General features: G+C 45.3%; 3 protein-coding genes across 3 annotated transcripts in view; 1 reads left to right on the forward strand and 2 right to left on the reverse strand.

Moving 5' to 3' along the window:
• Positions 1–23,405, forward strand: part of ttll1 (tubulin tyrosine ligase-like family, member 1) — a 917,975-nt gene that overhangs the window by 150,896 nt on the left and 743,674 nt on the right. The window lies entirely within an intron of this gene.
• LOC108942190 (ras-related protein Rab-21-like) lies at positions 665–10,316 on the reverse strand. The gene is made up of 7 exons (XM_018765336.2): positions 9,824–10,316; positions 4,677–4,736; positions 4,463–4,570; positions 4,239–4,302; positions 3,384–3,438; positions 3,061–3,149; positions 665–2,457 (listed from the first exon to the last, which is right to left on the reverse strand). Exons 1-7 carry the CDS (start codon positions 9,977–9,979, stop codon positions 2,330–2,332), a joined length of 660 nt encoding a protein of 219 aa, XP_018620852.2. The 5' UTR covers positions 9,980–10,316; the 3' UTR covers positions 665–2,329.
• On the reverse strand, positions 10,512–21,762 carry LOC108942145 (transmembrane protein 19-like). Its single transcript, XM_018765283.2, has 7 exons — positions 21,668–21,762; positions 21,249–21,398; positions 20,275–20,388; positions 18,050–18,190; positions 15,226–15,483; positions 12,901–13,110; positions 10,512–12,085 (listed from the first exon to the last, which is right to left on the reverse strand). The coding sequence occupies exons 2-7, from the start codon at positions 21,376–21,378 to the stop codon at positions 11,922–11,924; spliced, it is 1,017 nt and encodes a 338-aa protein (XP_018620799.2). The 5' UTR covers positions 21,379–21,398; positions 21,668–21,762; the 3' UTR covers positions 10,512–11,921.

Below are 23,405 nucleotides of genomic sequence, written 5' to 3' on the forward strand. Positions count from 1 at the left end.
CATGTCCCCATCAACAGCGTGAACCGGAGGTCTCGTCAATAAAACCAGCTTCCAGCAAATGGACTGAGATGTTTCAGTAGTCCTGCATGCACTTTGACCCAGTGGCATCACTAGGGGGGTGCGGACCGCACCGGGTGACACCAAAATGACTGTCTATAAAATTTTTGTGCAGTGTTTCATCAGAAATTTCTTATTTAATAAAAATATCCCTGTAGTCCGTTATAAGAACAGAAACATTTTTCGTAAAAAAGCCCAGCTTACATGTATCAATATACCTACAAGGGTAAAACTCTGTGCTCATTTACTTTTTGAACCTTCTAATGCGCTCCGCTCAGAGCTCTCATTATTACCCAATTGCAGTGAAGCTTCGAATCGCGTGGTTTCGTCTCCCTGCGCTACAAGCACGCGCTCTGGTTTCCGTCACTGTTTTTGTCAGTTTTTCTGGTGTTTTAGCTACAATATTGTGGTAATTAGTATTTGTGAACCTATAACAATAACATTAAATTAATTTTGATGTAGTTCTTGAACATTTTTATTTCAAATTCTTTAGCTTTCTTATGAAATTTTCACTTTAACCACATGAAACTATGTAAATGTAAATATTTAGGCTGTGTGTGTATGATATTGTAATTAAAAGGTTTAATTTACACTTTGCTAGTTGTTTATATCACTACTATTGCCATTACATTGTGATATACTAGAATTACGATTTACGAGTAACTTCAGTACAAATAGAAACTTTACTAAGGATTCTGTATGGTCTGGTAAGGGAGGATGCTCATGGCAGGGGTCTGTGACACCAAACCTAATGACACTACTGCTTTGACCATAACACTGCTGTGTCCTGGATACTGGTAGTCATTCTTCTCAGTGACACCATCAGTCTCGTGGACACAGAGCTTGGGGGCTTTGAAAGCTTGAGGATGTCGCAGCGTCGGCGCAGCAAATGTTTTCTTAAGTAACAGCTTAAGTGCTGTAATGAATTTTGGTGTGTGTCACATCAGGGGTAAAAAGTTTAACATGTTTTTTCAGTGGAGCAGGGTTCTAGGCCACCAGGACGGTGTCAGCTTACATGATTCCTGGACCACCGACTATCCTCTTTGTGCTGCTCAAGAGGACAAGTATCTATAGTTTGGGGGGGGGGGGGGGTGTTGGGGGACGACAACCAACCCACTAGAAGGGCAGGTAAGAAGGCAAGTGTGTGAAGTGAGGGTCGACAGATAAGCCCATCCATCCATCCATCCATCCTAAAGGCTGACTTATTCCTCATGGTCAGGATCCTATCCTAGAGGCACAGGACACTAGGGACAGAAAGGGGGACGGAACGCCAGTAAATCACAATGGCTGTGCACACGCATTCAATCACTGAGCTACCTGCTGCACAACTGTGCCATCCCTGTGTAGTTTACATTACATAGGAAACATAAATATGCATTTTGTATGCAAAATTACACAAGAAGCTAGATTTAGACAGAGGACAATAACCATTCCTATGACACCAGTTCACTGTAAATCATTATAATTGTTCTATTACAAAACACCTATGATGCTAGCAGTTTTAAAAAAAAAAAAAAAAATCCAAAAAGTGTGCTTCCATTGACGACTATTAATCATTTCACAATATCAAAACTAATGAACAACTTTCCTTCACCTGCATATCCCCCCTCAGAAGCTCATAAAGGCAGATACAATTATTACATGTCGTTCAGACTCTAGACTCATATACACCAACTCAGGAAGTGGGGAGAAGTACAGTATAAGTAGTGTTGTACAGGCCAGTACAAAAAAAAAAAACAGCAAAATGAGATGAGATCTGCAAAATTTAAGAAAATAAAGAAAGAAAGAAAAAAGCTGCTACTATATGTTTCTCATAATGCACCACAGAAGTACAAAATGTTTCCCCATTTGCCATAAGTTATTAAATAATAAAGATGAGTTATTAAAAGTAAACCAAATGAAGTTCCATACAGACTTGCATTGTACAAACACACTTCCTATGTTGATGAGTAAAAAGTGTAGTGCAGGTGTGGGGTCTTTGGGTGGAAACGGTCTCTGAAGAAACCACTTAGTCTGTTGTATGAGCTGTTGGGTCTTTCTCCGACCTCCCGTTACAGTCATCAGGTTCAGCAGACTGGTCAAAGTCCCACTTGTGTGGATTATAAAACATGATTACTGAAAATAGCGGTAAGCACATTATTCACAGGGCATGGGGGGGTCGTGGAGAATTAATGTTTGGCAGTCTTTATGAAAGGTGGTGCTGGAGAGTAAGAATAGAGTAGTACTGGGGTGGGGGGTAGAGGGTGGAGGAGAGTCACGTCACAGAGACCAGCTATCCAGAGGAACAGCACCCCCCTCCAGCGGCTGTGGCTGCCGGGGGCTCGTCGTCCGCGATCTGCACTCCCCGTCGTGACGGCTGCGCCTGGCTGGTGCCGTTGTCCTGTGCAAACTCCATCATTCCTGTCAATCCGCAGCAAGAGCACAGCAGTCAGCATGAGTGTCTTCACAGAGTAATCATCACATTTATGGTGGTGCTGGTGAAGGGGGGTTGTCATAGGAAAATCATCCGTCTTACACACACACACACACACACACACACACACACACAAAGTCTGAAGCCGCTTGTCCCATACGGGGTCACGGGGAACCGGAGCCTACCCGGCAACACAGAGTGCAAGGCCGGAGGGGGAGGGGACACCCAGGATGGGATGCCAGTCCATCGCAAGGCACCCCAAGCGGGACTCGAACCCCAGACCCACTGGAGAGCAAGACCCGGTCCAACCCGCTGCACCACTGCGCCCCCCCATCCATTTTAGTTTAATTAAAAAAAAAAAAAATTAAGTAATAATAAGAGTGAGAACTATAATAAATTAGGAATTTTTTTTAATACCGAAAACGGTGCTTTTTCTACACAGACATTCTAATAGTTCTGGAGCATCTGGCTGGTTAACAGCAGCTGTGAAGTCCCCTCCACCCCAACGCAGAGTCACGCGATCGAAGGTGACGTCTGGTTTCCGAACTGTGGCAAACAGCCACGCTCAGGTCACAAAGGGCCTCGCTTACTTTTGCACAGGTCCAGGAAGAGCTCCTCGATTCCCTTGTTGAGCTTGGCAGACGTGTGGTAGTGTTTCGCCCTCACCGACTCGGCGTACCTGAAGGGAAAGACAACAAACACACGTGATGCGTGACTCTCAAGCGTCTGCACACCTCGGCCAGGGGGTCACGCGTGCGGCATCACGCCGAATGCTGGGAAATATCACTTTCCGGACACAGGCGTGGGCCGCGACCACACAGTTCGATGGTAACAACGTGGAGCGGGTCGCTGACCACGGGGTTCCATGACACGTGTAAAAAAGTGTAGCTTTAGGGAGCCGGGCTGTACGTACCTCTCCGCGTCTTCAACGGACACGTTTCTCTCCTTTTCAAGATCTATTTTATTGCCTGGACAAAAAGTAAATACAAACACTCATTTACATTTATATTTACCTTCATTCGTTTAGCTGATGCTTTTCGCCAATGCGACTTACACTGTTAATGTACTTAGTTATTTACACACTCATATTGCTGACAGGACAGAAAAGAATAATTTACACTACAATGCACATTTTACCGCATTAAACGCGTTGGAAATGATTGCCAAACAGAAAATGTATCCCAGGTTTTAGAGGGCCAATAATGCCCAGCCATAATATTTCTCTTTTCTTTGGGGGGGGTGATATTATGTTGGTTAATCGGATTAGACTGAAGCGATGAGGGCGGTTAAGCGTAATGTGCCAATAGCAACATAGGAGCTGCTTTGAGTGGAGACCTCTGGGAAAAAGGCGCAAGGTTCCCTTCAGAGTAATTCCTCTTAACGTGATCAAATGTCCTTCTGTGTTTCACGTTTGCCTCACTTCCAGGCTCAGGGATTTAAGCGACTGGAAATCCTATGAAACATTTCAAAAAAACGACTTTGGACACGATGTCTGCAGTGCGAGATGACGGAATCCGGGCGGCGGGGGGTCGTGGGGCGGCTGAACGCATCGTCCCTATGGTGACCCCGGATGACCTTAACTGGTCCCAGTTTCACGAGACCCCTATGACATACCCTGAGTGTGGTAAAGGTCCTGACTCTACTGGAAAGGACAAGAGATCAACCCGACTCCTCTTCAGACTTTTCAGTTACCCGACAGTTAGCTATCAATTCCGCAAATAAGAGTAATTGTTCCTGAAAAGCTCCACCTGAAAGAGCAGGCTCTTACCTACTATACACAAACATATGTTGTCCCCCAGCATTTTCTTTAATTCTTTCACCCAGTTTTTCACCTGAAATCAAAGAAAAAAAAAAAAAAAAAATTGTTTATTCAAGCAATGTTGGAATAAGTCGAACGCAGTCGAAAGTCTGATTTCAAAGGAGCATTTCCTGGTGCCGACCCCGGATATTAGTATTCAACGATATAATATAACAACATTGAAGAGGATTTACCTTCTGGAAAGAGTCCTCATCTGTGATGTCATACACCAATATGGCTCCGTTTGAGTCCCGGTAGTAGATGGGTCCCAGAGCATGGAATCTCTCCTGGCCAGCTGTGTCCTGAGTTAGCGCAGGTACGCACACACACACACACACACAGTCAAAACACCAAGTGGGCACAGGTAGAGGTGTAGCAAGTTACTGCAATGGGGGCGAGCTGCCTTACCCATATGGCAAGGTTGACTCTTCTCCCTCCAATGTTGAGCTTTTTCGTCAGGAAGGACGCCTGGAAGACATTGCAGAGAAACGCGAGTAGCATGGCACTGACCTTCCCAAAGAGCGGTCGTACGACGCCAGTTGCAGCGGAGTATCGGTTGCATAGCACTGCCGCTACTACTTGTCCCCTTTGGCTCTGTTCAATGTCCAAGTGGATTCGGGGCTCAAAGCATCACAGGGTCACTGCGCTTCAGCAGAAATCAACGAAACCTGATGCAGGAAACGTTTACGCCCGAGATCGGTGATCTATGTGGTCATGTGTGAGACAACATCCTGGCCTCTCCAGGGTAACACAACCTTGAACAGCAGTTTTTTTTTTTTTTTTTTTTGGGGGGGGGGGGGGAGCAAATGTGAAGAAAGCAGAAGCTCACATTTCAGTGCTTCAGAAGAAAAACTGATGTCAAGCTGGAAGCGAAGTGAAAGGACTCAAGGAAACGAAAAGTCTAAAAATAGCATTGAAAACACTTTGGCAGAAAACACCAACATTTACGAGCATCACGGGAAGCTGACAGACCGTCAACGGCAGCGATCACACCACAAGCACATGATCATGCTTTCAGCGCTGGGCCACGGTCACGTCTACTGCAACTGAAGCTGGAGCCCATCTCTGCTGGTAGAAACGATGACTGGTAGCAATGATGACTACGAGTGGTGTCATTTCAACACAAGAAGTGTGACCAAACATATCAATTACGATATTATTTTTGTCACGGTAATACAAACTGCAATGGGCAACGTGGTTATGGATGCTGGCCACCAGGGGGTTACTAGTTCAAACTCTCCAAGCAATCTTGTTCTACTGACAGGGACTGAACCTCTACGGCCACAACACAGATATCCATGTGCAGAGTTGAATGAGAACTCCTCCATGGACGGTCCCAAGCCCGGCTGAGAGAGGAGGAGAGTTGGGTGTAGGGTCAGCTACCCCACACTGTAAAAACCCTGCCAGCTACAAAAATGCCAATAAGAAAACTTCATGACATCTCAGCTCTTAGGGACGCCTGGAGAGTCCTTGTTGGCGCCCTGTGCTCCAGGAGGGGTGGAAGGCGTAAGAAGAAGAAGAGTTGAATGAGAAAAACGCAAAACAATTTTAACAATACAAATAATAATGGACTCATCTCTACATTTCAAAACCCTGCGTTACTTCCAATTCTAATAAACACAAACACATCGCCATACTGGCACTCCTATTTTCATGACCACAACAGCATGATGACAATATTTTGCAAGAAAACAAGCAAAGGCCTCTGCTCCAGTGACCCAGCCTGGCACAAGGATGGCGGTTATGCTTCTGAGAGACACTGACTGTATCTCCAGGTGCGAGGGCTGCAGGTAAATGGTCAGCAATGCAGCCTCCCAGCCCTTCCGCACTGCACTTAGCTGATCCATGGGCAGCGACTGGTGACCGCCGCGATCTGACCGGACCAAGATGGTGCCCCACTGAGAGGAGAGACACGTGTGAAAGCATGTGTGGAGACTATGTGTCCTCCCCGTGTTCCCAACCCAAAGGCGTGTAAAAGAAGGAAATGGTAAACTATCTTGATAACCTCTCTTACCATGAAAATCACATCATTTGTCACCACGAGCTAAACTGGAACCTTTATGGGCCTCGTAGGCCTCAATCCATGTGAAATGTTCTCACCAAAAAGGTCAAGTTCAAATAAGGGAAAAACCGTAAGTTGCACTGAACAGGGTGTTTTAAACATCAACGGTGTGTTGTGATCAACCACAGATTGATGGTGCCACATGGTCACACCTGTGAGCGACCGTGACCTTTCAAAGGCCCCAATTTACAAATCGGGATGTATTTATAATCTCTGTGCTGCTGTGACCCAGCGCTACCGTCATTGTCACGGTCACATGGCAGAAATCTTGTATAACGGCTTTACACTCAGCCTGTCGTAGAGAAAAATAAATATTTTCTTCATGCTTCAGCTGGGACTCTATGGCAGCACCTCTCTAACGTGAATTCCCTACTCCAGATGAGGGATTCCGGTAGTCAAGGATTCGAGGGCAGAGTCTCTCAGAAACCGTCAAAGTAAAAGGGACTTTTTTGTGCCCCTGGCCATACTGTGAATTTACACCAAGATACAGACACTGGGCGCTTCGTGTCATGAAGGCCCCTAGAGGGACCACATTCCGTCTCAATGGAGTTGGTTTTCACTCCTGACTGCAATCCTAGGAAAACAATGCAGTACATCCTAAAGGCTGACTTATTCCTCGTGGGGGACGGTGCTCGGTGTCCAGTTCTTTCCTCGGTCAAAGCCGCCGGCTCCGTCAACACTGCTGTTCCGCTAGACGCCTGTAATAGTTCCCGCTCAACAAAAACAAGTAGTTTAAATCCATTCTGACAAGAGCGCCTGTGTGTGTGAACACGTTCCGGTGATCTGCGGTAACATTTGCGGCAGTGACGGTGGCTGTTAATACCATTTTCATTTTTCTGTGAATTCTACAAAGAAAAAAAAAAAAAAAAAACACGACATGCGCCTACAGATTGACATGATGGCACAGATTTAACTGGTGACACTTTGTTCCTGAATGTCACGATTGCGCCACAGTATCTATTGTAGCACCCGGGGCATTTTTGCCAGAGTGCTCCCAGCTTAGAACAAAAGGTTTATTGTGCCTTTCCCCCCGTGTTTGTTTGAGGGAAATCTCCAGAAAAAAGGGAACCAGTTTCGTTTTAACTGAAGGAACAGTGAGAAAATTTGGGAGGCAAATAAAGCTGCTGTCTATTCCCTAAAACAATCCACTTTAAAGACTATTTGCCACATCAAAAAGAATTAAAGTCTACGAAGAAACAAATTCCGAGCTGCAAATCCGTATAAACAGCAGTGATTTATAGTTGTGCAAGGAGAAAAAGAGCCCAGTCCTCTTGTCTTCACTTGTTCAGCGCGGTGGACGACGTGTCCTTTCCTTCCTCCACTGGACGGCACAGCAGAAACCGAGTCGAGTCTCACAATTATTCATAATCAGCAGAAATAAAACTCAAACCTCTTCCTTCCGCTGGGTAGTTCAGATTACATGGGGGCGGAGGGAGCACAGCGAAAGCCAGTTCTGGGTTGTTTTTTCGTTTCTCCCTCAAAATAATATACATTCTGCCGAGGTAAACCCTTCTCCAGCAATGACCTACAGGTCCTGCAGCTTTCTGGCCTCTTAGCGAAGAGTTCCTTCCCAAAAGGGGAAAACATACACTCTGTGTGTGTGTGTGTCTTTTAGACCACAGAAAGGCTTTTATCTCCATAAGCATTCAATTAATAATGCATGCAGCTCTAGTGCTCTTATTTGTGACGAGAATTTCTTCAACTGTTCAGTGTTCAGGAAGAGAATAATCCCATTTATCAGTCATCAGAGACAAAAATAAATTCTAAAAAGAAAATGATCACAACCTTCAAAAGCCAATTTTAAAAGAAAAAAAAAGATAGCTTATGACTCTTTGTCCAACTCCGCATTTTAGATCTGAGGTGACGGACAAATGTGACAAATAAACAACAGACCACAGAATGCGACTAGAAGTCCTGCCCAAATTTCTCCACTGATGAGAAGCATTTCAAGAAGACCTGTTCATCTCTTTATCCAGACAGTCTATACCAGTTTATTACATGGGTGAGCTATTATTACAGGCTAACCACTCAGAAAGGTCCACCAGAAAGTAGCACTAATGGTGGTGTTGATCATCCCTCCTAAACATCTCAGAATAAAATGAAACAGCTGCAAAACAGCATACGATTTAAAAACCACCAAACATCCCTGGAAGGGGTTTCAAGAGGTGACCGAAGAGCAGGTTGAGGACTATCAACGAGCCCGGTCGGTCTTACTTTACAGTTCATTTCACCTTCAAAGTGCGACTCCACAGCAGGGAGCCGGAAGGCCCCCGGGGTCCACTACCTGGCTCCCCTGCCAATGCAAAGACTGAACGGGAGAACTTCTTGTACCTGAGGGGTGTCCGCAGGTTTCCAGAACAACAGACACTCATGCGTGCACGATTTCATTTTAACATCCCTCCTGAATTTGCGCACTTTCCTAGCTTGTTTTGGTTCAGTTTCTAAACAAAACCATTTTTATGTGGATGAAAACCTGCTGTCCTGTTGCCTCTGACCCCCCCAGCAGGAAATTTTACACATAGCCCTTTACAACACCTTTACCTAATGGAAACACAGTAGATTATTCCTTGACCATTCTAAAGAACTGTATAACCACACATTAGTGAAACACAGCTGATCAAAACCAGGAATTGCACATAATGTCCAAGTGTCCAGGGTTCATATTTAAATGTGATGCTAAAAAATATTATTTCCCATAGAATGTCAGCTGGCTCCCCCCCAAATGACTAGTACTCATGGTTTGGTTTGGCCAGTGTAAGTTTATATTAAAAAAATCCCATACACCAGGGAAAATAAGACAGCGGGGAAAAACTGATCTTAAAATACTGTAAACTGTGATGACCACCTTCATTTCTGAGTCACAGTACCTGTGAAGCCACAGACCCCCCCCCCCCCGGAAGTGTCTTTAGACACAGAAGATGTTAAAAAGAGAACATCAACATTTACATTTATCTGATGCTTTTCTCCAAAGCGATTTACAGTGTTAAGCTACTGACAATTATTTACCCATTTATACAGCTGGGTAATTTGACTGGAGCAATTCAGGGTAAGTACCTTGCTCAAGGGTATTACAGCTGGAGGTGGGATTCGAATCCACGACCTTTGTGTCCAAGGCAGCAGCTCTGAACGCTACACTAGTTGCAGCACAACAGCAGCCAGCAGGTCTGAGGAAAGTTACAGAGTTGTTCTCAAAGGCAGAAGTTCAGGCCAGAGGTCACTGCACTGCCTGTAGGTTGTACCCCCTACCCTACCCTACCCTACCCTACCCTACCCTACCCTACCCTACCCTGTGACACCGTTTGAACCATAAATGCCACCTTCTCGGCTTTTCCGCCGGCCAACCCTAACCTCCAGGAGCTCCGAGAAGCCGATCATAGCGATGTGTCCCCCCGTGCCCCTCCTGTGTAACCTAATCGATCGCCTGCACCCCCGCCCGCGCCTTTCGCTTTCGTTTCCTTTCGTTTCGCTTCGCTTCGCATCGCTTCGCACCCACCTGCAGGGTCGTGATGTGTTTGTCGTTGAACTTGTTCTCGCAGTAGCGCAGCACCAGCGACGTCTTTCCCACGCAGCCCTCGCCCAGCAGAACCACCTTGAATGAATGGCTCCGACTCCCCCCTCCTCCTGCTCCTCCGGCTCCCGCAGCCGCCATCCCCGCCGGCAGTCCCGAATTAATAATTGTTACAAAAAATAATTAGTTTTAAAAAACAGAAAAGAAAAAACGTTCGAAGAAAGAGAACGGCGGCGAGTCACGTCGGACGGCCGCGACTGTCCGCAGAGGAGGAGGCGTGCCGCCGGAAACATCCCCCCAATCCCCGGCGACCAGGGGGCTCGCTGTCGGGCCGGGAGACCGTCTGTCTCCGTCCGGCCACGACCACCACAGACAGCGCTTCTTCGTGCGAGAGTGTGTGGGCGCGAGCGAGTGCGTGAGCGCTCCTGCGATCGTGTCTAATGGCGTCTCTTCTCGCGACGTCAGCACGAGGGTCACATGAACGGCGATCGGCGCCCGTGAGCGACGCTCAGTCATAAACAGAGCAGTACAGTAGTAGAGTACTACAGTAACGGGGAGTGAGGAGCTAAAGCAGAGCTGAGCACTGCAAAATGAACTTAATGAAAAAGGTTTATTTATTATTTCCATCCTTGTGTCACTCCTTTTATTCAAGGCAACTTTTAATGTTTGATGATCGACTTTTTCACTGGTTTACCTCCTCCTGCTGTGCGGTTTTTCTTTCTTATTTATTTATTAATTATGCAGGACAACACCATCTCCCCCAGTTCAGCAGTCATTTTATTTCTGCAAGGTCCTTGATTCAGTGCCTATCATCCTAACTCCCTATCAATAAACCCTAAACCCTAACCCCTAACCCTAACTCTAGCAATATATCCGAAACCCTAACCTGAAAGTAAACCCACAACAGAAAACATGTACAAGATGTGATTTCTGCCAACACCAGTTGTTGAAGATAAGGGGTGGTACTTGTTTTTTTTTTTTTTTTCCCACAGTAAAAAATTGTATTTCTCACTTTTTTATTTAATAAATGATTGGGCACAATAACTTACATTGTTATGTTCAGTTACACAACCTTTATCTGTCAATATTGTTTAAATAAAGATCAAATATTGAAACATGCAGATTTGCTGAAAGACACACCTTTTCATGGGGTGTACTTGCTCTTTCACAGCACTGTTCATACACATCCCTTCATAGATATCTCTACATACGTGTGTGTGTGTATACCGTCATGGACTTGGGCTCTAATATTACTGTAAAGTGTGCTGAGAGTCAGTGAGCACCAGTGCAGTCATGGCATGTACTGGAACTATTTTCTTTTACACCCTCAGGATATATAAGCAAATTGTGAAGCTGTTACATATACAGTATATTTGAACATTTTTGTGGAACCTGAACATATGTCATACAATGTATGTAAAACTTGAATGCTTCTGCAGTGCCCTATATTTAATTTAGGAAAGAGTAAGGGGTAAAGGTGATGAGGAGTGCTAGTATAATACTGGCGTTGAAGGGGCCAATTTTTTGCCAAAGACAGAGGAACTGCACTTAATAATAAAGGAAATAAGTCATTTGGTTTAGTGTTTAGCTCACCTTTTACAATTATATTGAAATATTTCATAAGAATATTGAATATTTGATCAGAACTTAATATGGAAGTTTTGGGACAACCGTGTGTCTTGGGACAAGCATCTCAGATGGGCAGGTCCTACTGGGTTTAAACCGCACTTTAACTGGGATCCGATATGCACCCTGTGGGGGCGACGCACTGTCCAACCAGTAAATGTAATACAGGTGTAATAGGCTTCAGAGAGGAGGCAACCAGAGCGCTGCTGGACATGAAGGACCGGAGCGAGCTGGGCACCAAACAACAAGTGGATATTGTTTACTGTGTGGTGTCGTCTAGGAAGACTACGAAATTCCTCTGTTGGACTTTGTGTGACTCAGTTCCAGTAAAATGATCAAGGAAGTAGGGCTGTAAAGAAATGATAAGAAGTCACTTGGCTGACCCTTTTCTCCAAAGCAATGTCCAACCCAGGGTCCGGTCTGTACATTTCGACTCCAAATTCCCTACTCAGCAACTTTAATCCCTTGGCCAAAGACCCCACGCTATATCTGGGAACAGCAAGGCAACAATTATGGAGGAGAAAAGATTCACAGCATTGTTGTCCAGAACCGGCTTTCCACAAATTCGCTTCGTTGTCCTCGACTCGTAGTTCACGACTTTTCCAGCGCTCTCGTCATAACCTGGAACGAGAACACATTCACAGATAGGCAGGTCTATTTGAACCCCTGGCCCTAATTCTGTAGCTTTAGGGCTGTTTCTAGAGGGTTCTGCTTCCTATCACTGTTCATCCGGGAAACACTGAATATTTGATGTGTGACTTACATTCACAGAGTATTTTGTGATCAAAATTAGTTTCACTGTAGATCGCGTGAGGTGTGCGGCGGTGCAGCGGGCTTGGCCGAATCCTGCTCTTTGGTGGGTCTGGGGTTTGAGTCCCGCCTGGGGTGCCTTGTGACGGACTGGCATCCCGCCCTGGGTGTGTCCCCTCCCCCTCCAGCCTTGCGCCCTGTGCTGCCGGGTTAGGCTCCGGCTTGCCACACCCCTACTCGGGACAAGCGGCGTCAGCTAATGTGCGTGTGTGTGTGTGTGTGTGTGTGTGTGTGTAGACTGCATCTATGAATCAACATTGTACCATTACACCATTGTACTTTGTAACAATTTTTCACACGCCTGGTATAGATTTAATGGTGGCATGGTTGTACAGCTGGGGCGTCACAGCGCTGTGCGATGGGCATGGGTTTGAGTGTGGCTCAGGGTGTGCACAGCACACATGTTCTCCCCATGAATGACTGCAATGCAAAGACACTCAGGAAGAAGACAATGCTGAAGCACTTCCAAACCCTGCCTCACCATGATGGCGGTCGCGATAAATTCAATTCAGTGCCACTTCCCCCCCTCAAACGAGAGACCGCAGTTTAAACTGTTTATCGTGTTGTGCTGTTGTCCACCAGAGACTTAACCCCTGACCTTGTAAGAACTGCGCTTGAAGTCACACCTGAGTACTGAAGTTCTGCTCCCAGAAAGGAATCCAGCATAGACCCCATAAGTCCAGCCATACCGCCGTACACAACGACCGGCCACTGAGGAGTTTGTGACTGCAGGCCCGTCACAAATAGGACTTGGGTGATGAAGTATGCCCCTCCCACTGCTGTTCCACCCGCAAAACTTGCCACCAGACCCTCTGGAGTCACACCTCCATTTGTCCCTGCAGCACAAGAGGGACGAAAAACATTTAGTGGGGTCACATACTTTTGCTGATCAGACATTCATGAAAAACACATCAGTTCTCTGTTAAACCAGTTTAGCACGAGCACCCTGCTGAAGACCAGACTGAAAACCCATTTATACTCTGCTCTCATGTAAAGGGGCCCCGTGCAATGAGAAATTGCCCCATCAGCTTATGAAAGTCCTGTATGCACCCTGTATTCGTGCTATGGGTCTATTATTCTGCGCAAAGGCTTTTTTTTTGCAGTACTGCAGTCTTTTTACTTCCACCACACCTATTTCATTCTACTCTGTAAAGCACGTGGACACTATGTATATGCGACTGTGTGTACTGATAAAGCACTTCTTGTCACATTGACAATCTGACGCAACCGCAACTCTTGATGAAAGAATGTACTACTGTACATGCAATGGAAATATCAGCTTCGATTTTATTTGTATCCATCCATTAAGCTGTTGCTTTCCTGCAGAGTGACTTGCAGTCTTAAGCTTTTCACGATGCTTTACCTATTTATGCAGTTTGCTCTTTTTTTTTTTTGGAGAAATTCAGGGCCAGTGCCTGCCCAAGGGTGCCACAGCAGGAGGGCTGATGAAAGTCTCGGACTGTGGCCAATGTTCCCTCTTATTTCTCAGAGGGTGTCTGCTCAATGAACTTTTTTGTCCAAGATGTTTAACAATAGCTGAAGTATCTGCTCCATTATGATGAAGCTCAACAATTTCACATGGTATAAGTTTTAATTCTAAATAAAGAAATGGTATCAGCAAGAACTACAGGACAAAGACAGTAAAAGTGCATAGAGAAGTGGCAGGAGGAGCAAGCGCACAATTGACACTGCCTGTCCGATACGTGAAATAAACCTGTGCGACCCTGGATTGGTAAGAAAGAAAGAAAGAAAGAAAGAAAGATCTTTTTTTGCAAGTACTATACAATATGTTACAATACGTATGGATTATCATAATGATACATAAAAATTCTTTTTATTTTCCTATTTTTATTCATTTTAGGTGACGTTTTATCTAGGAGCTAATAATTTTTAACAAACAGTGGTAATTGAGTAGGGGGTGGGGTGGGGTGGGGTGGGTCCTGCTGTCTGGTGGGTCTGAGGTTCGAGTCCCACTTGGGGTGCCTTGTGATGGACTGGCATCCCGCCCTGGGTGTGTCCCCTCCTCCTCCAGCCCTCTGCCCTGTGTTGCTGGGTTAGGCTCCGGCTCACCGCGACCCGTCATGGGACAAGCGGCTTCAGCCAATGTATGTGTGTGTGTGTGTGTGTGTGTGTGTGTGTGTGTGTGTGTGTGTGTGTGTGTGTGTGTGTGTGTGTGTGGTAATTGAACCCTGTCACAATGAGAATTAGCTTAACAGGGTAATTTCACAGACTGAATTAACTTCTCCATCTGAGGAAAGAGTGTACAACGATTGTATTTGGCGGGTGGTGTTTCAGTGATTTATAGGTCATGCAAGTGGTCCTTCGGTTGTATTACACTTACATGTATTTATTTAGCAGACGCTTTTCTCCAAAGTGATGTACATCTCGTAGAAAATACAATTTGTGCATTATATTAGGTGAAAGAGATAGAGTTGCAGACATTTTACATTTGTGGTTCCCACCTGTCTCAGATTCAGTTAAATTCAATTAAATTCAATTCAATTCAATTCATTTTTATAGAGCGCTCTTCTCGTGCAGTGACAGAGAGCGCTTCAAAAAAGGCATAAGGCAAAGAAACAAATACATCAGACAAAGAAACAAAGAAGACAGCTGACTACAGACTATCGTAATATATTATCAGTGCTTTTATAAAGCTATATGTATGTCTACTGGCAATAGAGGAAAGGAAGAAAAAACTCCCAGCTGAAAGTTGAGGGAGGAAAAACCCGTGGGGGTCCAAGTGTCAGTGTGCTGCCCACCCCTCCTGGGCATTTTAGATTAAATCAGACTTCTCAATCAGATTACAGGTAATAATGGCATTGTTGCTGTACGGTAGCTAGATTTCCCAGTTCAGCAATGTACATCTGACTCACTTACGTGTTAGTTTAACATTGATGACTCGACCAGTCCGGGTGGCACGGTGTCACTTAGAACGTGTCATAGAGCCATACCTGTGGGAACTTCTCTCCAGGAGGTGATAAGTTTGGGTGGGGCCTTACTGAGGACCGGTCCCAGCCTTGAAGCCCAGGCATCCCCTGTTCTGCAAGCAAAGGCTCCCAACAGTGAGAGGCACAGCCAGGTGGCGCTGTACTGCGTCTCAAAGTCCAGAGCAGTTTCCCTGGGGCCCGCCTCAACTATGTATAGCAGAGCCAACTCCATGGGGACCCCCCCGTTGAGCAGCACCTGCACCCAGCCCATTTTCTGGGTCCCTGTAGCAAAGCAAACAGCCCAGTCAATGACAGATTTTTTTTGGTGAAGGGGGATGTCATACAATCACATGCACACCTCTTCTATGGGTGCAGTGCTGAGCCAGGATCAGAGCTGGGGTGTAACGAGTTGCAATTTCTCCATTGCTTGTATTGTAAAATAAATATATATATATACACATACACTTTCTGAACCGCTTGTCCCATACAGGGTCGCAGGGAACCAGAGCCTACCCGGCAACACAGGGCGTAAGGCCGGAGGGGGAAGGGGACACACCCAGGACGGGACACCAGTCCATCACAAGGCACCCCAAGCAGGACTCGAACCCCAGACCCACCGGAGAGCAGGACCTGGTCCAACCCACTGTACCACCACACTCCCTATTGTAAAATAGCAATAAATAATACATTTAAAAGTAAAGCGGTGGACTTATGACAACACGAGGTTGGATGGGAACCAAAGAGCCCGAAGGTTGCCACTCTAACCACTACACTGCCTGCTGCCCTCCTTAATAAACAGTTACAGAGAAACACCTTACAAAGTACTTTTACTGTGTCTGTGTCACATTTTTTACACTATCCTTCTCAGAAATAATCAAAGGGTGTCTGTTTATTAACATTTCATTGACTGTGCCGATAGTGACTAAAGCTGAAAGTGTTGAGAAGTGGATGCTTCTCTTTTACACACTTACTGTGCTCCTGGTTTTCTACCTGCCATGTGGCCAAGCGTCAGGCGCAATGTCTCCCACTGGAGGACGCTGCTGGGCTTGTAGGAGTGTTCAGCCGAGCCCTCAAAAAGGAGCAAGCTTTTTGTTCCGTAACTTTTTTAAAATTGTAGCGATTTTTAAAATGCTGGTATTTTCTGTAAATTTCTTTGCTTTAGAGTTGTAAGTCATATATCTCTTCTTCTAAACGTTGCAGCCATAGGATCATCTCCAGCTTGTTCACCTTCTTTTGAAAAATTTACAATTGTTACCTGTCCGCACATCCTGCTGAAGCTTTGGCTCAGGGTTCGAACTGGTATGCTAGCTCTTTTTGTGAAAAAAATATACACTAACTTCTCAAGAACGTCTGTAACAAGAAGGTGTTTATAAGTCAGGGCTACATGCACAGCTCCTGTCTGGTATTGGTGAACAATAACAAAAAGATATTAAGAGATTAATCCATCAACAATCAGCACTCAATAGGAGTTTGTGGAAATTAAGAATATTCGTTTTCAGTCCTTTGAAATGAATTGATAGGGGGATGCGATGGCGCAGTGGGTTGGACCACAGTCCTGCTCTCCGGTGGGTCTGGGGTTTGAGTCCCGCTTGGGGTGCCTTATGACGGACTGGCGTCCCGTCCTGGGTGTGTCCCCTCCCCCTCCAGCCTTACGCCCTGAGTTTCCGGGTAGGCTCCAGTTCCCTGTGACCCTGTCTGGGACAAGCGGTTCTGAAAGTGTGTGTGTGTGTGTGTGTGTGTGTGTGTGTGTGTGTGTGTGTGTGTGTGTGTGTGTGTGTGTGTGTGTGTGTGTGTGTGTGTGTGTGTGTGTGTGTGTGTGTGTGTGTGTGTGTGTGTGTGTGTGTGTGTGTGTGTGTGTGTGTGTGTGTGTGTGTGTTATTTGTTGATGGGGGTGCGGTGGCGCAGTGGGTTGGACCGGGTCCTGCTTTCCAGTGGGTCTGGGGTTCGAGTCCCACTTGGGGTGCCTTGCGACGGACTGGCGTCCCGTCATGGGTGTGTCCCCTCCCCCTCCGGCCTTATGCCCTGTGTTACTGGGTAGGCTCTGGTTCCCTGCGACCCTGTATGGGACAAGTGGTTCAGAAAGTGTGTGTGTTATTTGTTCATTCATGTGCCCTCTGTCTAATGTTAGGAGACAGCTGGTAGTGTAGTGGTTAGAGCTGCTGCCTTTGGATCCACTGGTATAATCCCCACCTCTAGCTGTAGTACCCTTGAGCAAGGTACTTACCATAAATTGCTCCAGTAAAGTTACCCAACAGTGTAAATGTAAATTGCTCAGGTAGATTTTGTGATGAATATTTTTACTTTTACTGAGGTTTTGTTTTGAAAGTAACGCTACTATCAAGTTTAATTGTAATTTTCGACTGCTGTAGCCACGTCTGACCAGGATCGACAGAAAAAGACTCACACACTCTATACCTCCTACATATACATTTTCAGAATAGCAGGACAGTGTGTCTTCTACAGTGGATCTTTACGAGGTCCATATAGATGGTTTTAGAGACGTTTCATCCATTTTGTGAGTACAGAGATTTTCTAGTTTTTCAGACCATTGGGAAGAGTCTGAAATAACAGGGTAAAAATATATGGTTGTCAGAGTGCAGTGTCCATTGTTTCCCCATTCAGATTCATTGTCAATAGCAGGATGGATGATGGATGGTGGAAGTTAGTTATGGTAAATCTCAGGGATCCCACAGTTAGATTTCTGTGCAAAGCCACGCAGTTTTTCAGCAGCTTCATGGAGCTGTGATGACTGTTGTGAAGAGGTGTTCAACTCAACTACTTACATACCTGCAGAACATCTTGCTTCATTTCCAGCTTTAACACAACCGCCTGAGCAATAGCCTCTTACCAGCATTGTGTTCTACCACCTCTTCATTACGTTGCTCAGCTTTTGTCCATCTTGTGAGTTCATAGGATGTTATGAAAAATACCAGCATGGATGTGAAAAAGCTCTTGTTTGCCATCATCAGGATGAATCCAACCAGCAGTCCTGTAATGACAAATTAATAGCGTGTCCATAGTTGTCCATACTATATTCAGTGTTTCCATGTTCTAGCTAAGATATACTGTATGCTTTACTCTTAGCTGTATTCTATGTTTGATAGGCCCCCTTCGATGTTCAGGCAGCTCTAATTCAGTTTGTTCCCAGTATTCCTAAATAACTTCCCCAAGTACTACTGCTCATATTTGTGGTCCCCTTATTATCTGACAAGGTGTTGTAGTTATACCTGTATTTTACAACACCTGCTTCTACTGTGACCTCAGCTCATAGTACAGGCAATCTCCGGGTTACAAACGTCCAACTTCTGTACAGCCCATAGTTACGAATCACCTCCCATAAAGCCTTTTATATTAAAAATTCGAGTTACATACAATGATTCGTAATAACAAACCAGCACTACTTTGTAACGTGCATCAATACAGTGCACGTCTACAGCGGTTTGTGAGCCCAAGGAAGGACAAAGACTTCCTTCTTTTCAGGTGGACCATGTTGCTGTTAACAGTGTCTCTGTGTTACTGTATTTGGCTTTTATTTTATTTTTACCTTCCGGACCACGGCACCAAAGCATAAATGTAATGCAAGTGATGGTGATGCATCAAAGAAAAGGAAAATGATGACAATTGAAACTAAAGTGGAAATAACAAAGTGATTGGAAAAAGGTGAAGCGCCAATGAACACCGGAAAAGCGTTAGGCTACAGTTGGTCAACAATCAGGTTAATTTTAGAAGACAAAGCGAAAATAATGGAGAATGTAAAAGACTCTGTCCTGATGTCTGTCTCTCTCTCCATTATAAATACTTCAGTAACATTTATTATTATTATCTCATTCTATATCTCTCTCTAACAGGGGGTGCGGTGGCGCAGTGGGTTGGACCACAGTCCTGCTCTCCGGTGGGTCTGGGGTTCGAGTCCCGCTTGGGGTGCCTTGTGACGGACTGGCGTCCTGTCCTGGGTGTGTCCCCTCCCCTTCTGGCCTTATGCCCTGTGTTACCGGGTAGGCTCCGGTTCCCCGTGACCCTGTCTGGGACAAGCGGTTCTGAAAATGTGTGTGTGTGTGTCTCTCTCTATTATAAATACTGTACATAGTTGCATTTATTATTTTATGCCAACTGAATTTAGTGAGGTAGAAAGCCTTTTTAAAATGTACACATTTTTAAGTTTTTTGTTCCTCTTTTTACACTCTTAACTGCAGTTTTGCTTTCCTGAGAAGAACTTGAGAATCAGTTTCCGCTGGGCGACAGCAATGAGCCACTAGGAGGAGGACAAATTCTCCTCCAGTCAAATGACCTGCTGCCATAGACAATTTGTGTGAGGGTGTGAAACTGGTTGCCCTGGAGTTTGATCACAGATGAGCTCTGTGTGACTCACTGGTTCACAGAGGTCCAGAAAACACAACTGGCGAACATGTTCCCTCTTACGTTTTCTGCCGTTCGCAGTACTTCAACATTTACGTCAGTCAAATGTGGCAAGAACAAACAGGGGCATTCATGAGCGAAAATAATCTTTTTATAGGCAAAACTTTAGGCCAGTACTTGATGGCCTAATGATGTCGGAGAGCTCGCACACTGAGGACTCCATAAAACTCGATGTGTGCTTATATGGTGCTACAAGGACCGGGGCCCCAGCTGTCTATGGCAGAAACCCCTTTGTGTTTTTTCTCCTTGCCTTTTAAATTTCTCATTCGTAGCACAAGCTCAACTAACTGCTGCAGGATCCCCAGTGCTGCAAGACAGCTGCGAATAACCATGAAAAATTTTTTTAGTCGTCCAAAGATGTGTTTCAGGTGCCCTGAGCGGTGGACAAGTCCCCAAGAGCCACCTGTGGCCATTAGGCTCTTCTATGTGTCCAGGTGGACCGACTTGGATATCTTACTGTCTGCTCAGTATTTATATCCTTTGAATGTGGCATTTATTTACCCAGGTGTTACTCCAGTGTCTTCTGCCACTTCAGTTCAGTTGTTCTATGTGTGTTGCTGTTACTTTGCATTATTTCCTGCACGATCAATAAAGTTTACAACAATGTGAGACTGGTGCTTTGAGATCCTGTCTGTTGGCAAAGTATGTGTTTCTTACCTCCCAGAGCTCCACCACGATCTAGACTCCCAGACTTCTTTGCGCGGGAGGTCAGACTTAAGGGGGTTAATATAGAAAAAAACCAACGCCACGGTGATACAGGCTGCAAAGTGCCTGGAAATGAGAAGTTATGAAAGACATGGAATGAAGCTGCCTTTTCAGTGTGGGGGATGTGATAACAATGGGAAAATCGAAAACCGTAGGCTTCCGCGGTTAGAGTCAAGTGACTCGAGGTTTTGTTCTTCTGGATTAAACTGGATTAATCTTCTGGATAAATCCTGACGATGCTTTCAGCAAGAGAAGCGAAACATCGGAACCAATGTCCCATACGCGGTTTAATCCAGAAGAACAAAACCTCCAGTCAACGGGAAAATCGGTGTAATTAAAGGCCTGCTTAAGTGGTGGGGATGTTTTTTAAAATTCACACATTCATTTATTTATTTTCCCCAGAGCAATATACACTATTACATTTGTACACCAAGCAGTTTACAGTTATGTACCACTTTGTGAAGTGTAACATTTTTACTGGAGTGATTCAGGGAAATTACCTTGCTTAAGGGACCAACAGCAGGGAAGGGATATGATCCTGGGTTCTTTAAGTTACAAAGTAATGGTTCTGACCATTTTACTGTTCAAGTTATGCAGAAGTTTCATCAGTGTGTCCAGTGTTAAAAGTATTTAGAATTTCGAGGGAAACAATGTTCTCCATGTTGGAAAATTTTTTTTACCGGTACAGGGAAATGTTACAAGGGAATTTAGGATGATATCAGGGAAATATTGAACAATCCAAAGAAACATATAGGTCCTGCTATGAAATTCTCACACAGGGTTCTTCTATTTTCAAGTTACATACAGGACTATTTTGGAAAATGTAAACCATCAGCTGTTCTATAACAGCACTTCTTAATGACAGTTAAGGAGATTTTTCTGTGCAGAGGTACACGGTATGTTGGTAAGAGAACACATGGACTCACCAAAGAAGGCGCTGGCTGCTATTGAAAAGATCCAGAAGAACAAAGCGATTGCCAAAATTGCAGAGAATGTAACCATGTCACTTACAATCTTGACATATTCTTTCATCGGTATCTCGTCCTCAAACTGCATCTTGGCTGATCAAGAAGCACCTGTAATGCAGCACATAAGCCACTCACGCAAACACAGAATAATGTGCAAATAACTGTGCTTCCGTCCCACTGTCCTTGTTGTTAAATCTTTGCCTTGCCAAATTACTGCTTCTACAGTGTCGTTTCATCAGCTGATGTAGCTTCACAAGGCTTCGCAATGTAGCTTCCCATTCATTTGTTTCCAGAAGTCACTCTGACAAATGTTGACACATCATATTCAAAACTCTACAGCAGGCTGCGCAGTCTGTTTGGATCGGTTCTGTACTCACCCAGATACGATGCCTGTCTTTACTGAGTTTACCGAGCGTGAGGACACACTGCGGACACGAGCAGCGACTGAACCATTCGTGAGGCTGCACTCGCATATAAAAGCGGCCAAGTTGCTTTGGTATCACATGGCCTCTCGCAAACTATCCTTATGACATTGCATTGGTCTCACGTTCCAGTCAATTTTCCAGATATTGTAGCTGTGGTTAAATGCGTGTCCTTTTTAGCTGCTTTTGGGTGCTGTAGTCTCAACGTGTCTTTTTGGGGATTCCTGGAAGGCCATGTGACAGCTCATCCCTCTTTTTCCACTGGACTTCCTGCAGTTTGCGTATCATCCCAAGCGCTCAACAGATAACCCCACGCACCCCTCACACAAACTCTTCACCCTTCTGCTGTCTGGTACAGGGAAAGATGGTCTCATTGGGCATACAGGTCTATGTGGGGTTGTCTGGGGTCGCTGTGCACAGAACAAATGTGTGCTTCATGTATCCATTGGCTCCAACACCGCTTCGCTTTCTGGCTTGGTCTCCAACCCTCACTGTTGAACACATGGGCTAAAATAGAGGTGGTTATTAGCCCTAGGTATGACAAGTCCCTTCCTTTCTCCTTCCCCCTCTCTAGTAGCCAGGGCGTGCCTCTCATGGCAACATCACACACAGGTGCAGAATTATTGGAAGCCAGTGAGTGGAAATAAGTAATGAACGCTGCAGTTCTACATAGATAGGCATGTAGGACGCAAACCTTAATGTGTTTTGCCCATTATTTACAGTGAGAGAACATCTGAAAGGTAGCATCTTTGCTCTATGTCATCAACGTGTTTGTGAAGTTGGAAAGTGGTCTTCAGAGTGTCATCTCTCCCCTCCCACTCTTGTTATTTCTGCTTGCGTGGGACTGTTCTCATGGGTTTGTCCACGAGACAAAGCAGAAACAGGGCTGAACTCTGTTTCCCTCCTCCACTTGGCCTCCTTTTCCTTTTCTTTCCTTTTCTTCTGGAGGATCTCAGCCTTTGCTTGTGTTCTGTTGCATCCATCACGGAAGCGGAGCGGGACGCTGTGATGACAACTAGAAACTAAACACGGAGCAGGAAAGGCCCAGCAAGGTAAATAAACAGGGTAACGCTCCCCTCCTTCGTGATTCCTTTACCTGCCTTTCAAAGTAAACAGTGTGTAGCACCGTGGGGGCTGTGGGTTTGTACCCTGAAGGGTCCTCTTCACGGTGGGCTTGTTTACTCAGTGGCAGCCCACTGCTTCAGGTGTTTATCTGTGTGCTGTGGTTGTGTGTGTGAGCCACTCAGACTGTACACGGTCTACTAGAGAGCACAAGAACACAGACCGGCACTCATTTTCTGCTCACAGACGTAAACCCCCATCAGTCCCAAAGACTGTAAAGTATATAGAAAAACAACTTTTTTATTTTCAATGAAAAAGCTTATTGAAGCCCATCCCCACCCCCTCCTGCTCTCCCAGCTACAACATTGTGATGAGGGCCATGTGTCTCCATGACATTTCCATTAATTTATTTAGCAGACACTTTTCTCCAAAGCAACTTCCAATGAACTCTATGTAGTGCTATCAGCCCGCACACCTTATTCACCAAGGTGACTTAGACTGCTAGATACACTACTTACACTGGATCACTCATCCATACATCAGTGGAACACACTCTCTCTGTCACTCACACACTCTGGGGGAACCTGAACAGCATTTCTTTGGACTGTAAGAGGAAACCCACACATACACA

The sequence above is a fragment of the Scleropages formosus genome, chromosome 5 (genome assembly GCF_900964775.1).
Source record: "Scleropages formosus chromosome 5, fSclFor1.1, whole genome shotgun sequence".
Taxonomy (NCBI): domain Eukaryota; kingdom Metazoa; phylum Chordata; class Actinopteri; order Osteoglossiformes; family Osteoglossidae; genus Scleropages; species Scleropages formosus.